This window comes from Oryza sativa, chromosome 9 (assembly GCF_034140825.1).
Source record: "Oryza sativa Japonica Group chromosome 9, ASM3414082v1".
Lineage (NCBI taxonomy): Eukaryota > Viridiplantae > Streptophyta > Magnoliopsida > Poales > Poaceae > Oryza > Oryza sativa.
Genome location: NC_089043.1, coordinates 15307254 through 15323849, shown reverse-complemented (window position 1 = coordinate 15323849; position 16596 = coordinate 15307254). Strand labels below are relative to the sequence as shown.

The 16596-nt window shown below is 40.8% G+C and overlaps 2 protein-coding genes and 1 long non-coding RNA gene across 6 annotated transcripts; 2 read left to right on the top strand and 1 right to left on the bottom strand.

Annotated features, from left to right (window-relative positions):
- Positions 1-75: 75 nt before the first annotated feature.
- LOC107278899 (uncharacterized) lies at positions 76-1911 on the bottom strand. Of its 2 annotated transcripts, XR_010735158.1 has the most exons (4): positions 1724-1911; positions 1476-1588; positions 862-916; positions 76-307 (listed from the first exon to the last, which is right to left on the bottom strand). It is a non-coding gene; the product is annotated as an uncharacterized lncRNA (long non-coding RNA). The 2 variants fall into 2 exon arrangements; XR_001539817.3 differs by lacking the exon at positions 862-916.
- Positions 1912-3975: 2064 nt separating this feature from the next.
- LOC4346816 (autonomous transposable element EN-1 mosaic protein) lies at positions 3976-7687 on the top strand. 2 transcript variants are annotated; one of them, XM_015755404.3, is made up of 9 exons: positions 3976-4225; positions 4768-5022; positions 5098-5311; positions 5482-5679; positions 5763-5939; positions 6023-6133; positions 6463-6930; positions 7071-7145; positions 7256-7687. In XM_015755404.3, the coding sequence occupies exons 2-9, from the start codon at positions 4772-4774 to the stop codon at positions 7343-7345; spliced, it is 1584 nt and encodes a 527-aa protein (XP_015610890.1). In that variant the 5' UTR covers positions 3976-4225; positions 4768-4771; the 3' UTR covers positions 7346-7687. The 2 variants fall into 2 exon arrangements, with proteins under 2 accessions (XP_015610890.1, XP_015610889.1); XM_015755403.3 differs by having other exon boundaries at positions 3976-4230.
- Positions 7688-9102: 1415 nt separating this feature from the next.
- LOC107278789 (uncharacterized) lies at positions 9103-14578 on the top strand. 2 transcript variants are annotated; one of them, XM_066304342.1, is made up of 5 exons: positions 9103-9516; positions 10332-12862; positions 12940-13060; positions 13389-14178; positions 14342-14578. In XM_066304342.1, exons 2-4 carry the CDS (start codon positions 12816-12818, stop codon positions 14175-14177), a joined length of 957 nt encoding a protein of 318 aa, XP_066160439.1. In that variant the 5' UTR covers positions 9103-9516; positions 10332-12815; the 3' UTR covers position 14178; positions 14342-14578. The 2 variants fall into 2 exon arrangements, 1 of the variants encoding a protein (XP_066160439.1); XR_010735157.1 differs by lacking the exon at positions 9103-9516 and having other exon boundaries at positions 10349-12862.
- The last annotated feature ends 2018 nt before the right edge of the window (positions 14579-16596 follow it).

The window sequence follows — 16596 nt, the reverse complement described above, 5'->3', positions numbered from 1 at the left end:
AATATAGACATCCACGACAGGCAGTAATAAATTAAAGTAATAATAATATCATTCCCACAACGCTATCCATCCATATAATCCATGGAAAAGAACATGTAGTAATAAATTAAACTAATAATAATATCATTCCCACAGTGCTATCCATCCATATAATCCATGGAAAAGAACTAATAGAAATCTAAAAGATTATTACAATACCAAACCAGGATATAGTTCAAGTGTCATTATGCAATATAGTTTGATAGTGTGATGATAGATGTGTATATAAGGGTGCTACTTCCCCCATGCATTCCGATCTCAGGTGTACCTAAAACCAAATAAACACAAGAGTGAGTACGGAAATACTCAACAAGTACAATGTGGAACTAGAAAACACGCATACACATCATTGGCAATAAAGTCTGAACGGAAAACTTTCTTTGTTTGAAAAAAAACACATTTCAAATACCAAGTTAAAGAAAATAGTAGTTTCTATCCCGGACAATTGTGAATACATCCTAGCATTTGGAGGCAAAGCCGAGTAAGCGTGATCAACGCTTACCCATAGGAACATGAATAAAAATCCGGATAGCACATCCATGACTCACATGGAACACGAATGATTGAAACCGGAAACAAAGAACCAAATTTAAGCCATATTACACATCCATGGTAAGCATGGAACTTGAATTATTTACCCAAAACCAAAATCCGGAATACTGAAACAAGAATAACTTCGTAAACATAAGATAAACTTGAAATCTAAATGGCATGAACAATAATCTGAACCTAAGCAGTCACAAATCACATAGAAATATATTGGAAATAAATATATAGAGCAAACAATCCATGAATCACACAATTAGTTCGTCATGCACTTGCCTTTAACCTTGACGGTAACCTGACAAACCACGTTCCACACTAGATCTCTCCACACCTATGTGGTAAAATTATATTCAACTAATGATAGTTACAAGGGATATTTACTAAAATCAAAACTTATAACATATAAACTTTTTTATGGGTTTGTATTAAACAACCTATAGTAGTTCTTTTATTGCTCATAACTCGCAAATCGTCTAAGGGAGTCTGGATAATAATACAACTTCAGTCATTTAGAAAAAATTGTCTCCAACTTTCATGTTGGGCGAAAAAATCGGGTTAAGCTTATGTAGGTCTCAGATTAAGAAAACTAATTACTGTCCCTACTAAAACAGGCCTGGTCAGCAGTACTGTTTTTGTTCTTTCTTCTAAACCGTTTATTGAAATCATTCGAAACAAGAACCAATAGAAAGATATTGATGACGACTACAAACTTTATTTAGGACTCCTAACCTGAATCCCGATCGTTTCATACCAGATTTGAAAAAATACGGTTTCGAGCCTATAATCAAGAACTTCAAAATTTGCACAAACAGCTACCGAATCAATTTCTATCTGAATCTTTTATGTCTAGGGACTAAAAGGAAGTTACCCTTGCAGAGGAGGAACACTACCTTGCGACAAATTTCCCTAATTTGCGAAATCGCTGAAATTCCTCAATGTTGCTCTGCCTTTTCCTTTCTTTCTTCCTCCTGTACAACCTCTGTAGACCCTTCTCTCTGATTCGCTGCAGCAGCAACAGCAGCAGGCCATGCATTAGGAGCAACAACAGCACCGGCAAGGAAAGGTTAGCAGAAGCAGCAGCAGCAGGAACCAAATCACACAGCAGCAACAGATCGGGTCAACAACAGCAAGAGCTCACCGGGAAGGAGAAAAACAGAAAGGGTTCCCCGGTGGCGACAGATGACGCGATGGCTGCGGTGACCAGCCACGGCTGTAGCAGTGGCAGCGAAGAAGCGGCGCCGGCGACAGGAACAACAGCAGCGGCGACAAGGGCGCAGGAGCAGTGGCGGCTAGGGTTGTAGAGGCTCTCAATCTCTCATTTTTTCCGCTTTCCTTTTTTCTTTCTTGTAGGTATATAAAGATACTAGAAAGGAGATCAAACGGTCCACATTGATTCAATCCACGGGACTTCATTTGGACTCCGATTACTACAAACTTATAGTCTTCTTTGCACTACACAAGCTCTACGCATCCATCATTCCTGATCGCCTATTCGAACAACAGTTAAAAAGTTAAACTTTTGCATGTTTGTTTCTAATATTCCCCGAAATACACTAATTCGAAACTCGACGTATTATACCTCGTGCCGTGTCACCATCTCTCGTGCTGAGGGGAGTGTAGCCGGGTATTTGGCCTCGCCGCTGCTCCCGGCTGGCCGCTCGGCTCTCCGGCGGTGCACTTCGGCAACGGCAAGGGGAGGAGAGGAAGGGAAGAGGGTGGCGGATGGGCTAGGGTTTGCCCCTGTGTCCCGTGCGAGAGGAAGACGAGGGGGTCGAGCTCCTCAGATAACATCCCAAATGAACTTTTGAGCAATTCTGGGATTTCTTCCCCTTGTGGTGGGCTTCCACTTCGAGGTCGGGAAATAGGCAAGGATTCCGGCCTTTCCCCTGTCATCCGAACAAAGGCTCATGAGCCTGATCATGAGTCCGATGGTGACGAGCCATGTTCCCATTCCTTGTTTTGACTTTCACCCAAAACGGGATTGTTTACCGCTCGAATCTCATTCGACAGAAAATACCACGTCAAATCTGTCTGATTTTCTAACACTTCGATCAACATTTAACAAATAATAATTAGACAAAATCACAAATAGTCAAAACGGACCATCAGAATTGTAATTAGACCATTCGAATGGCCCATCCCCGATCCAATCCCATTTTTACGGCACAAACCCAATCGCAAGCCCAAATCAAGGCATGTTAAAACAACATTGAAAACAAAATCACAATAAAATAGAAATTGTTCTTCACAATTACATGCCCATTTAAAAGCCCATGTTTCATAATCAAAGGGCCATCTAAAAATATCATAATCACATAGCCATCTTCAAACAAAATTTGAGCCCAAATCATGAACAGATTCAGATAGCCCAAATTAATTGGATACATTTTTAGCTATAACAGAAAACAAAAGCAATAAATTCAGGTAAAAACATTCTAGCTTCTTCGAATATAAACTATGAAACTGAAACGGAAGCATAAATTACATATAAAATTTGAAAAAAAACATATTAATTTCACTGTAATTTTAATATATGAAACATGTAATTTAATTTAAATATCCATCTGAATAGAACCACTTTATCACCAATCAAAATATAACGATGTTTCATTCTGAACTATAGTCTAAACAGCATATACTTTAATTTGCAACACGTAGAATCCAATCTTCAACTTCAACTTACAGAAACAATTTATCTGGAAAAATAATCATTGTGAAAATTGCATCGATGAAATATTTAAATTGAAATAATCTCAACGAAGTGAATAGAAGTGAAAATTGATCGGTTATGCAATTATGAACTAAGAATAACAGAAGCATCAAGTACATACAAAATTTGAATACATTACATACAAATCATGTAACTAATCTGAAATCTGTATTTCGCTTTTATTATATATATCTTTTCTTTTTACATAATACAATCAAGTACCAGAGCTTGTGAAGCTGCCGTGTGCCTCACCCTGTTACCGGGAGTTAGTTTTTGCTAGTACTCGGTGACTTACCGAGAGTATCACGTTGCACCAGGTAAGATTGCAAATATACCGTGTGTTAGCGATGAAAAAAACTCGGGAAGACCAAAAGTACGCCAAACCGCTCGGTAACCATGGGACCCACCGTTCCTACCGTGGCTTGGCGCGGATTTTTTTTTTGCTTGGCGGGCGGTGATTTCCGTTGACGCGGGCAGAATCGGCGGATGGCGCGCGGTGTTTTTTTTTTTGGCGCGGGGTGTTTTTTTTGGCGCACATGGAACAGTAAATTCTCGAGAGTTCGTGTGTAATTGCTATCGGGAACAGGCCACGGCCCACCTGTGGGCCCAAACAAGAGGCACAGCAAAACCCTACTCCTTATATAATCGATCGATTCCCGTTCCACCGTTCCTCTTTCTCCAGTCCCCATCCCCACCCCCGCCGCTTCACTTCTCCCCTCTCGGTCTCTCCGTTCACGGCCGGCCGTGCGTCCCCGGCTAGGCCGGCGAGGGTGGCAGCGCGTCCCCGGTCGACGAGGGGTCGCATCCCACTCCATCTACGAGGCCCTGTACGTCCACGTCCATCCAGGCATCCACTGCGCTGACCAGTACATCCTCGTCAAGCTGTGCAGCAAGGCTCCCCAGTCCCCGATCAAGAAGCAACTGAGCAGGGTGAGGTATTACACAGCTACATCCTCCTATCCGGCGTGGTGTGTGAGTGGTTCTTGAATCTTATGCAATGATGGTTCTTGATTCTGGGAAATAGACGTCCTTTTCTTTCTGAATCCAGAAAGAGTTCGTTGTCTGATTTATATGGACTGCATCTCAGTTGAAAATCTAGTTTATATCAACACCATGATCGCTATGAAATAAGCTGCAGTGCTGTGTAAATAAAAAAGCAAACCCTGATAACTACAAAATGATGTGGGTGAGAGTCCTTGTAGCGTCAGACTAAACGGTTTTCAAATTTTTGTACATGTCAATAGATGCATATTATTGGTTAGGCTGAGAGTTAGCCACGTCCCTACTTGTTTAGCTTGTTGCTGGATGTTGAATGGGGATGATTCGTTCCATATTTTGTGATCATCTGAACTGCTACATTGTTTGTAACCTTATATGTACATTTTATTATACCATGAACCATGTTGCTGCGGCACTGCTATGTACTGCCATTTGATCTGTTTCATATAATACTTCAAACCTTAATTTTCTAGGAATATGCGGCGCTTGAGCTTAGGCAATAGGGAGGCTTCCAATTGTTCAGATCAGGCAGTGAGTGGTGCTACCTTGCCCAGATGCAGTACAAGGTCCTCATGTTCCCAACAACCTAATCATTCTCCTAATTTGGATGAGGAGATTTTGGAGGAGGAAGAAACATCTGAGGAAATCTGGTTTCGTGGTCCTACACGTGTGCCACCACAACCTACCCGAGAGGAGGACAAACCTGTGCTGACTCCAGTAGGAGACAGGTAAAAAGGCTATTTTTGTATTTTCCATTATGTTGAATATGAAGGACTGATCTACCTGTTTGTTGATATGCACAGGCAATGGCGAGCAAATGATTATGGAGGCAACATTAGGGTCCCCAATAGCATCCTGACATTACTTCTTAAACAATGGTTCCCTGGCATTGTCACATTGAAGGGTAAAGAGGAGCCAGCATGGAGTTGGAAACATTACAGGATAGCGCCGGATACTCCAAGAAGCAATCAAATACGGCTGCCAAGCTGTCTCCATCGTGTTGAGGAAGACTTCTGGGTTTGTTTGTGAACATTTCCTTCTCTAATTTGGAGTACATCGCACATTTTATTATATCTGTATTTTTCCTAGTTTAGGGCCTGTTTGGATAGTAAAATATCGATATGCCACAATATTTGAATACCATAGTTTTTAGTGTCAAGCAGGCCTTTAACTTTTCATAGCTGCAGCTTTACTTCAGGTGGGCAGAGGGAAAAGAACAAGAAGCTAGAAAGGTTGTCCACAATTGTGTCAAGGGCCTTGTTGATCGCTTGTTTTATGAAACTCGCATCCTAGCTGTGCTTAATTACCAAAGGAAAATCCTGAAGGTGAACACTTCCAGAGAAATCGCATGCAGAACTTATCTTACAGAGAGCGAGTACCTAAAGGTGATATGATTGAACATTTATAATTTATTGTTGTTTGCTAAATAGATTAGTAATTAATGAATATGTCTGTGCTTCTCCTATAGGTAGAACCATGGTGGTTCCTGAATTCAGAAAATGCATGGCGGGAGTTGATACGATTGCGGTGGTGTAATCCAAAATGGCAGGCTGTCTCACGTGCTCATAGGATACGGAGGGAGAAAATGAAAGGGCCATCTCACCGCCAAGGCAGTGCTAACTTGAGCCGTTACCAAAAAAATTTGGTATGTGCATCTCTGTTTAAACATGTAGGAGATTCTGGCCAAAGAAAATCTGACATAATTTATATTCTATCTATGTCATATAGGAGAAGAAGAAAAAGCGGCCAGTTGCTCCACTAGAGGCCTACACAGAAGGAAGGAGGGAAAATCGAGAGGATGGACAATTCAGCTGTGACCCGCGTGTAGCTGAGAAGCTTGTAAGTGCTAAATATTTTGTGGTGCAAATCAGATAGTGTCTTTTACTTATCATGATTATGTGTTGTCAGTAATGGTTGTCAAAACACTTATGCATGAATAGCTAGCAATGAGCCCCAAAAATGGTGATACACTTGGAAATTTTGCAAAGCATGTTGCTATTATATTGGAATAAGTGGAGGAACTTGCAAATGTTGTGCTGATGCATATATATGAGTATTTTATATCGTGTATCATCTATGCAAGTTGAGCAGGAGTGATGATGAATCATAGACGTAGTTCATCATTTTTTACATTAGAACTAATTTAAGATATGATCTGATTGCAACAGGAGGCCTATGCTGCAGCTTATGTTCAGTTGCATGGGCCAGAAAATGATTGGCGCACTTCTCCCATTGATCCTGTCGCTGTGCACATGGCTGGTGGTGGAAAGAAACATGGCCGTTTCATGATTGGTGATGGACTCATTGACTCATCAGCAGTGTTTGGTGATAATTCGCGTGATGATCAACGCCCTCGCAGAAGATTGAGGACAGATCATGACAACACAAACCAGGTTGAAGACCTTCTGCGGCAACTACAAGAGGAGCGCGAGGCAAGGGAGCGAGAGCGTGAAGAGAGGGAGCGTGAGAAGGAGAGGGAGCGGCAGGAGAAGGAGCAGGAGAAGGAGTGTGAGCGTGAAGAGAGGGCGCGAGAGAAGGAGCAGGAGCGTAAGGAGAGGGAGGAAGAGCGCAAGGAGAGGGAGTTGGAAAAGATAGCCTCTCAACAGAAATCAGCATTCTTTGAAGCTGCTTTAAGGGTAAGTGGTATAACTTTACTTGGTCAAGTTGAATTTGTTTGCTATTGCTTATAAGACACAGCTAGTAGTGTTTTTATCATTATAGAATTTGAATTTTGGGTTGGTCGCACTCACTAGTGTACATGTGAAATGGATTGCAGGTGATACAAAGTAAGCTGAACATAGACTTGTCAGCTTCAGGCACACCTCCCTTACCTGTCATGTTGACTCACCTAGTAAGTATTTGATACATGGTAGTCTGTAATATCTTTTGCATGAGTAATTATTTCCCATTTAACTTATGAGAGGACTAATATTAAATCATTTGGTTTGAAATATAAAACAGGCTTCGTCTGGACCTGTGGCTTCGAATGGAAACTCAGGCCCCAACCATGTTGGGGTTGGTGCTGCATCTGGTGCAATTGTCAACTTTTAGCATGACAGCGGACTAGTTGTACATTCCTAAAACTATGGATATATTTTGTAACTAAACTGACCTGGATGGTCATGGCCATGAACTTGGATAGCTGTTGGTTGTGGTTGTCTCACTAAGTAGTCTTTTGTTAATTATGTAGGTTTACCTGAACTTTAGGCCACATGGAACTCTAGTAGATGTTCGCTGTGTCTGTTGCCTTAGGTTGGCTGCCTGTTGCCTTTTGGTCATATATGTTGCCATGTTGGCATGCGCTGGAACTTGTGAACTGGAAGTTCGGTTCTTTTGGTCATATATGTTGGCATGCACTGGAACTTGTGAACTGGAAGTTCCATACTTTGGTCATCTATATTTGCATGCACTGGAACTTGTGAATTGTAAGTTATGTTCGTTTGGCTAATGGTTACATCAAACACCGATTAGTGTACCGTCGAATTCCGCCTAAGCAAAAATTGGTGATCATGCATTGCGTAAGCTCATGTCATTAATAATTAGATCCAACATACAAATCATACCCCTTGACTGGTACCTGCTAGTGCGAGGTCAAAAAGGATGGTAAAAATTCCCTTCAAAATAGGCTCAAAGTTTGAAGAAAAATTTGAGTAAATTTAAAGAATAAATAAATTTTGCTTACCAAATGCACTTCTCTAGTTCATATATTACACTACTACGAAGTGTTTTTTATGGCCAATTTGTGTTATCTCCATCGGATCCCTTCGCCGCCGTGGCCACCGTCACCCTTAGAGTTTACGATTCCGAGATTTTCTCATGTAAATTTCAGGAAATACACGGAATACATCATTTTTATTTTTCAAAAATTTGTATCCAATAGGTTCAATAAATATCATACTATTCAAAAGATTTTATTTGATTTTTTTCCATTTTTATCAATATAAATTTGAATTTGGATGAAACTCATCGAAACCTTTGACGGCTTTTACTTTCAAGCCTCATCGAAACCTCAAAATTTTGTGGAATTCGACCGGTTTTCGTTGTGGCTGCTGAACGCTGGAGGGTTAAGGGCGGAATTGAATGGAGAAAATTCAATCCATATCACTGAAAAAAGGATCGGAACCAAAAAATAGCACAAAAAATTCCACCTTTAGACTAGAACCACATGCCACTAGTTTTTCTTTTGTTCGTAGCACTCCCGTCATATTTGCCCTTACTCCTCTCCATAGAGCATTGTATTCCACCGGCCCCGTCTACCTTGGCCTTCGCCGGCGGGAGTTCTCTGCTAGCCACTAGTTTTCCTATGCTATGGATCATATTTTCTCAATTAAATGAGGGTTAAGGGAGAATATGCTTGGGTTGTGATCCATATTCATTTGCACTTAATAAAGGCCAGCTTCTGCCGGAGCGAAGCGAAGGCCCGTAGATGCCGGAGGCTGTCCACCTGCGGACGCCCAGGGGTGCGGGGGCGGAGCCCCCGAGGTACGGATCGTCATCCCTTTTAGGCGGTGCTTTTTAGTATCCGCTAGTAAAAATTGCGTGTGTTCATTAAATGATTTTTCATTAGTGTTAAAGAGCCAAAGTTTATTATTTTTCAAATATATGGGAATATTTTTTTAAGTAGACATCTTAACAAAAGTTTCAGACCAAGCTTGAAAATTGAATGAATTTTGTCTATATTATACAAGAAATAAATCCTAGTGGATTAAATCGGGCTGGGGTCATCATCATCATCTGGAGGAAAAAAGCACCAAGTACTATTAGTATCGCTGCCCGCATATCAGAAACCGCGCGCCCAAAAATATGGCGGGCTAGGGTTGTCGTCCCCCCAAAAAAATCGCGGGCTAGGTTACTCCTCTCATCCGCATCGGCATGCCTCCCCTCCGGCCTCCATAGACCCACCTGCCGCGCCGCCACCACCGCCGCCGCCCCTCCACAGCCGCCGCCGCCGCCGCTGCCTCCCCGCCACAGCCGCTGCCGCCGCCGGGCTACCGCAGCAAGGCCGTCGCACCACAGCCGCCGCCGCCGGTGGCCACCGCCACACGGCCGTCGCGCCGCGCCCCGTCTGGTTGAAGGTTGCCGTGGGAGCCGCGCATCTCCATCGACCTAGCGTCACGCCTCACTGCCTCCCTCGACGCGCCGGCTCCGCCAGGGCATCAACAGGCATAGGCGAGGATTGCCTGCTCATCGAACAGTCCTGTCCACGGATTCATTCTCCTCAGGTTCCTCTTTCACCCTTCAAGTTAAATTGTTTTCGATTTGGGATCAGTTCAAGTTATCATCTTTTCGATTTGGGATCAGTTCTAGCATGGGTTAGGTATGTTTCGGCTGTACTTGGGGGATCTCAATTGTCAAAATAAATTGGAAAACAAAAATTGGAACAATATATATATATATATATATATATATATATATATATATATATATATATATATATATCTATATATATATATATAGGACACTCATATGGGGCACCATGGTATGAAATACACAAATTCGCCCAAATTTTTCAAAATTTTCAAATTGTGAGTATATACCTACTTATAAGTATTCGATTCATACCTATACCTAGCAACAAAACAACTCAAATTTAACTTTATTTCACAATCCATTATTACATACCTAACTAATTATATGTTTGGATGCTATATACCTAGAATCAAAATCTAACAAAAGCAAGTTTGAATTCAGTTCAAACTTGCTTTGAACTAGTTAGTAAAGTAGTTAACGTTAATACCTAAATATTTGAAAAAGTTTCATACTCATTTGAATTGGGTATATAGTAAATTTCAATCATGGTGCCCGGGCACCATGGAGCACCAAACAAATTTACTATATATATATATATAAACTGCTGCAAATTCCACATCTGAAAACCTGAGTTTCAGCTTATCTGTCAGGTGATGCTCGATGTATTATTTCTAAGTCATCAAAAGTAAAATTGAGACAATATTGAAGTAAAAGAATAGTATTGCAGTAAAATAACAGCCATGCATTTCCTAACAGAAAAATCGTTCTGCCACTTTGTCATAACCAGGTACAATGCTAGTTGATCGTAATTGGATGTACAAGGGCCATCGAAACCGCGGCGAGGTTACTGCTGAATGGATTTTGAAGACTACAGAATTTCTTGACATGGCATTCAGTCGGGACACACGCTGTGCTGATGTATTGTGCCCTTGTAACTACTGCAACAACACACGTCCCCAAACAAGAGATGTGATGATGAAACACCTTTGCAAGTATGGTTTCAGGCCTGAATATACTGTGTGGGTGTATCATGGTGAGACACACCCTACATGTGAAGAGGTGGTATGTGAAAGCACTGAAGATGAAGATAGGGTTGTGGACATCAATCGGATGGATGATATGGTGGATGATATCCGAGATGCTTATGTCTCAGTTGAGGAGGAAGATCCAGAGCCCACAGCGCAATCTTTCTTTGAAATGTTGTCTGCAGCGACTAAACCTCTCCACGAACATACACAGGTATCACAACTTGATGCTACCACACGACTACTAGCAGTGAAGTCTCAGTATGCTATATCAATTGCTGGATTTGATGCACTTTTGAATGTGGTCTGTGCTCTCCTCCCCCAAGGGCATAAGCTACCACCCAACTTGTATGAGGCAAAGAAATTCCTTAGTGCTTTGAATATGCCGTATGAAAAGATAGATGCATGCCCTAAAAATTGTATGCTCTTTAGGAAGGAGAATGAACATAAGACACACTGTGATAAGTGTGGAGAGAGTAGGTATGTTGAGGTCGAAAACAGTAAGGGCCAGAAGAGACAATTAACTGTTGCAAGAAAGGTACTTCGTTATCTTCCAATCATCCCAAGACTTCAGCGGCTATACATGTCAGAATCTCAGGCCAAGCAAATGACATGGCACAAAACTGGTCATCGATACCATCCTGACAAGATTGTACATCCAGCTGACGGTGAAGCCTGGAAGAAGTTTGATAGAGACTTTCCAGCCTTTGCTATGGAAATGCGCAATGTTAGAGTAGCAATAGCCACAGACGGGTTCTGTCCATTTGGTATGGGTGCCTCTTCATACACTTGCTGGCCTATGTTTGTCATTCCTCTGAACCTTCCACCTGGTATTTGCATGCGGCAGCACAACATGTTCCTTAGTTTGATAATTCCTGGGCCGAACTATCCTGGTAAAGATATTAGTGTATTCATGGAGCCCTTAGTTGATGAACTCATACATGCTTGGCAGCAAGGTGTGTTGACATATGATCGTGCCACCAAGACAAATTTTATCATGCGAGTCTCCTTCCTTTATTCTATCCATGACCTTCCAGCCTATGGCATATTCCGTGGTTGGTGTGTGCACGGGAAGATGTCATGTCCAATCTGTATGGAGGTGCTCCAAGGAAAAAGGTTGAAATATGGGGGTAAGTACTCATTTTTTGATTGTCATCGCCAGTTTCTTCCAAGTGATCACAGTTTTAGAACTGATTCAAACTCTTTTATGGCAAACACTACTGTTAGTACTGAGCCACCTCGTCGTCTCTCGGGTGGAGAGATAAAAGCTCAGTTAGATAGCCTTGTCCTTGCTCCTAATGGAAATGGTTTTGTAGACTATGGCAAAAGTCACAATTGGACACATAGGTCTAGTTTGTGGAGACTCCCTTACTTTCATATGCTAGTACTTCCTCATAATATCGATGTCATGCACAATGAGAAGAATGTTGCTGAGGCAATATTCAATACTTGCTTTGACATCCCAGACAAGACGAAGGACAATGTCAAGGCTCGCCTTGACCAAGCTGCACTTTGTAACCACCCTGAGTTGAACCTTGTCCAAAAACAACCATCTGGTCAATGGGTAAAACCAAGAGCGGATTTTTGCTTGAACAGAACTCAGAAGAAAGAAATATTGGAATGGTTTCGGACATTGAAATTTCCTGATGGGTACGGGTCGAACTTAAGGAGAGGAGTAAATTTGAAAAACATGCGGATTAATGGGTTAAAAAGCCACGATTACCACATAATGATGGAACGTCTCTTCCCAGTGATGTTTCGTGGCTACTTGCCAACACATGTGTGGGAAGTGCTAGCAGAGGTGAGCTTCTTTTATCGCAAACTTTGTGCAAAACAGTTCGATCCCATAGAGATGGAAAACATGGAGAGTCAAATAGTTGTTTTGGTTTGCAAATTAGAAAAAATCTTTCCACCTGGATTTTTCAATCCAATGCAACACTTGATGAGGTGGACCTGTACAATTCAGATGGAACTACCCTGTTGAAAGAGGCCAAAAGTATCTTAAGAGCAAAGTTAGAAACCGAGCTCGTGTTGAAGCATCCATAGCAGAGGCTTACATACTAGATGAAATCTCAAATTTCACATCTATATATTTTGCTGATCAAGTGCGGACAATTCATAATCCTGTCCCTCGATACAATGTGGCTCAGTCCACTGATTGTTCCCTTAGTCTCTTCTCTATTAAGGGAGATTCTACTAGCCGAGGAGTCCCTAGACACTTAACTGCTGAAGAGTGGGATGCTACCATGTTGTACGTGCTTACAAATCTTACTGAAGTGGATGACTACATTAGGTATGAAGTTTATATGGGTTGCATCTTGTTCATAGCTGCATGTAATTTTACCTTCTGCTTGTCTTTTTACCTTGCAGGAAGTTTATAGATGAGGAGTGGACTTCACGAGGTGTTCCAACTAGGCAACAGCAGGAGAACATCTTACAGAATGGTGCTGGGAGAGATCATCCTAATTTTGTTTCTTGGTTTTGTAAGAAGGTAATTTCTTTATCCCGTACTTTATTTAAACTGAAGAAAATGGTGACAAGTAATTTAATTACTACATCGAATAAAAAGATGACAATGTCCTTAGCCATGCATATCCTTTCAGATCAGATTAGGAAATCTACCTTACTTTGCTTGCTGTAAGATCATGCATGTGTGTATATATGTTGTACTACCTGTTGAACAAAAAAAACTTTCATGAATATTCATGCCACCGATCAAAGTAATCCCCATGAAAACATATTACTGCAAAAACTCTGTGTATTGGGTCTATCATTCCCAACTTATGGACACATTATGTCCTATTTTTTTTCACATGTAGAGTATGATGGATGAGACTATGAGTGATGATTTGAAGCAAATAGCTAGAGGATGCCACACTCGAGTCTTGTTATATAATATATATGATGTAAATGGGTATCGATTTCGGACACATAAATATGAGCAGGAGAGGCCAAATGCAACTACAATAAACAGTGGTTTGGTGACTATAGGACAGGGAGAAAATGATGAAATGACTGAGTACTATGGTTACATCAAAGAAATAATAGAAATCAGCTTTGATGGCACCAAACCTCTCACACTTGTGCTCTTCAATTGCCATTGGTTTGACCCAAGCCAAGTCAGGTACTCGCCAAGATATGGCCTGGTTGAAGTTGCTCATGCATCAATCCTTCCCAAGTTTGAGCCATTTGTTATAGCTCATCAAGCGACACAAGTGTATTACATGCCATATCCATGCAAATCTGTACAAGATCTCACTAATTGGTGGGTTGTATATAAGGTGCAGCCAATTGGTAGATTAGAAGTACCCACTGATCAAGATTATGATTTTGTCCCCAACACTGATGTTGTCCACTATTTCCAAGAAGATGGCCTGCTTGGCAGTTTTGTAATTGATCTTGGTCTGAACTTTGATAATAATTCTGAAGAGGCTGCCAGCAGTAGGGATACTGAAGATATTTGCAATGGCAAGGACTTGGAGCTTCTCAATGGATCATCTATTCAAGATGTCAACTACGATGATGACGAGTCTTATTATGCTGACTCATCCAATGAAGATGATGAATATCCCACCAATAGAGATATCTTATATGATGAATATTTCTAAGGTAAAGACCTCACTTCTGAATTGGAGGCCACACTGCCAATTTGTTATATCCTACATCTGCAAATACATATTTATTTTTGTCAAATTGCCCATGACTGAGCTTTCATAAACTACTGTGTACTGTAATATTATTTGACAGCTAACTTATTTTTTCATACTTTCAGGCATATAATGCTATGGCAAAGGACTGGAGTTTATTTTTACCATCAATCCGGTTAAGACAGCCACTAGTGTTTATTGCCTCCCTAGGAGAGGTGTAAGAACCATTGTAGTTTCTATGGCATCATGTGTATCTAGTTGGTGGATATATTCATATCATGTTCTTCTTAGCACTGAGAATCTGCACTAATGTTCACTAATTATTATGTGGTGCCAATTTGTTTGCATGAAACATGCTTATTGATCTGCTGCGTTTAGTGATTATTATGTGGTGCCAATTCGTTTGAATGAAACATGCTTATTTATCTGTTGCTTGCCTCATATCAGCTAGTGCAGTACTATTTTCAATATGTGCATATTATATAAAATCACGTGCACAACGTTACTGGGTGTAAATCTCAAATAAACTCTCGGTAACATTACTCATGTTACCGTGCACACTCCCACACGGTAGCAATTTCCTCTCGGTAACTTTGATTTACTTCCCGTGAGTTACTACCTCTCAGTAATGCCCCGTTCCGTCCCGTTCCGTCCTGTTCCGTCCATCTGTACTCCTGTGCTGATCGCTGGATTGTTACCGGGAGTTTGCTTTCACACGGTAAATTTTGGCATCATCCCGGGCACAAAAATGCTACTGCACAGGAAACTTCACACGGTAAAGGTGTGAAGCTGCCGGCTGTGTGTTACCGGGAGGCTGCTCTCGGTAAGCATGTTTACCCAGAGTTTTTTCTCTGTTGCCGTGAGTTTTCAGCACCCAGTAGCTTCCCAGCATCTAGTAGTAGTATTTATATATATATATATATATATATATATCCAGAGTAAATATACAATATGAACTCAATAATTTACCTGTTTTTTCTCTGTATACATTATCCAATTAGACAAATCATGATGTGTTCATCCCAAAAGTAGTACTCACATAGCAAGATTTGACTTGTACAAAACAGATTTGCAAATTTTAATCTTTATCTAGGAGAAAATTAAAAATAGTGCAAGACTTGGTGCCATTAGTTCTATAACAAAGATCTGGTGCTGCTCACTGAAACTTGAACAAGTTTTTTCTATAATGATTACATTTGAGAATCTACCTCTGTTCTGGAAGTTTATCCTCTAAATCTGGAATTATCACAGGTTTACTACAAAAACCATTTGATTTGATTCAACATTTGTGCAAGCAAGGAAGAAAAGAAATCACAGCACATGCACAAGTAAGAGGATTTGGTTCCACGACCTCCATTTCGGAAAAATAACGTGTTACCATGAGATTTTGAAAAGTTGCATACAATGTAAGTTACATGAAAATTACAATATAATTATAATAAGATTGCACTATTTATATCTGATATTTTTTTTGGGAGAAAATTTGTTGACAGATATATAATGTATAGGTAGGTCTTGGAACTACGCAAATGAATTGGACCAAAGACCCATTTCAACAGTATCACCATAAGATATAAAGAGTGTCACCATCAGGAAAAATGCTATTACTGATGAGGACATCCAAGTCTTGACTATACCAAGTTCAACTACTGCTACACGTGATCAAGTAATGGAAGGACCGATTACGTGAAGTCGTGCGAAGAAACTACAACAGCAGGTGAACTCACTCCTTGCTACATTTGATGCATCTATAGATGAGAATGTTATACTACCAAAATGTTCTACTTTGGTTGTGCTTAAGAATATGCAACAAGAGGAAGCTGAATCGGACCATGAAGATCAAACCGTTACAGTGAAAAACGGACCAATTTAAGAAATCATCATAACTTTTGATTCTCAAAAGCTATGAAGGTGAATGAGCACTTTTTGAAAAGCTTATTGAGTCTAGTTTCACACAAAACCACTCGTCCATTGAATTTCCCACTAAAGAGTTATGCCCAGATTAGTGGACACTGCTCCGAAGGCCAACAGTCTGCCAAGACATTCAACTTTCCATGCAAAACTGTATCAATTTACAATATTTCGTAGTGCATTATGCACATGGTGTGAAAGCTTATTAAGTTAGCTTTCCAAACTGACCCCATGTCATTTGGACTTTCCAATAAGGAGTAATGACATTTTTACTGGAGGCTGCTCAGAAGCCAAATAGACGCGTGAGTCTTCTCGGGAATTCACTTTTTGAGACCTTTGGGCTAGCCTATGTCCTTCAAACTTCCAAGACTTTTCATACCTATCTAGGAGGGTTGTTCCTAGTATAAATATCCCCTATGTGCTTCCAGAAAACAACTTTTGATAATTTGACAACCTGAATGGTTTTTGC

Excerpts from the sequence above, each read along its gene's own strand:
- LOC4346816 (XM_015755404.3), top strand. The coding sequence starts at position 4,772 with ATGCGGCGCTTGAGCTTAGGCAATAGGGAGGCTTCCAATTGTTCAGAT. Across the intron at positions 5,312-5,481 it reads GTGTTGAGGAAGACTTCTGG|CTTTACTTCAGGTGGGCAGA; the intron begins GTTTGTTTGTGA and ends TCATAGCTGCAG. Across the intron at positions 5,680-5,762 it reads CAGAGAGCGAGTACCTAAAG|GTAGAACCATGGTGGTTCCT; the intron begins GTGATATGATTG and ends CTTCTCCTATAG.
- LOC107278789 (XM_066304342.1), top strand. The coding sequence starts at position 12,816 with ATGTTGTACGTGCTTACAAATCTTACTGAAGTGGATGACTACATTAG. Across the intron at positions 12,863-12,939 it reads GAAGTGGATGACTACATTAG|GAAGTTTATAGATGAGGAGT; the intron begins GTATGAAGTTTA and ends TTTACCTTGCAG. Across the intron at positions 13,061-13,388 it reads TTTCTTGGTTTTGTAAGAAG|AGTATGATGGATGAGACTAT; the intron begins GTAATTTCTTTA and ends TTTCACATGTAG.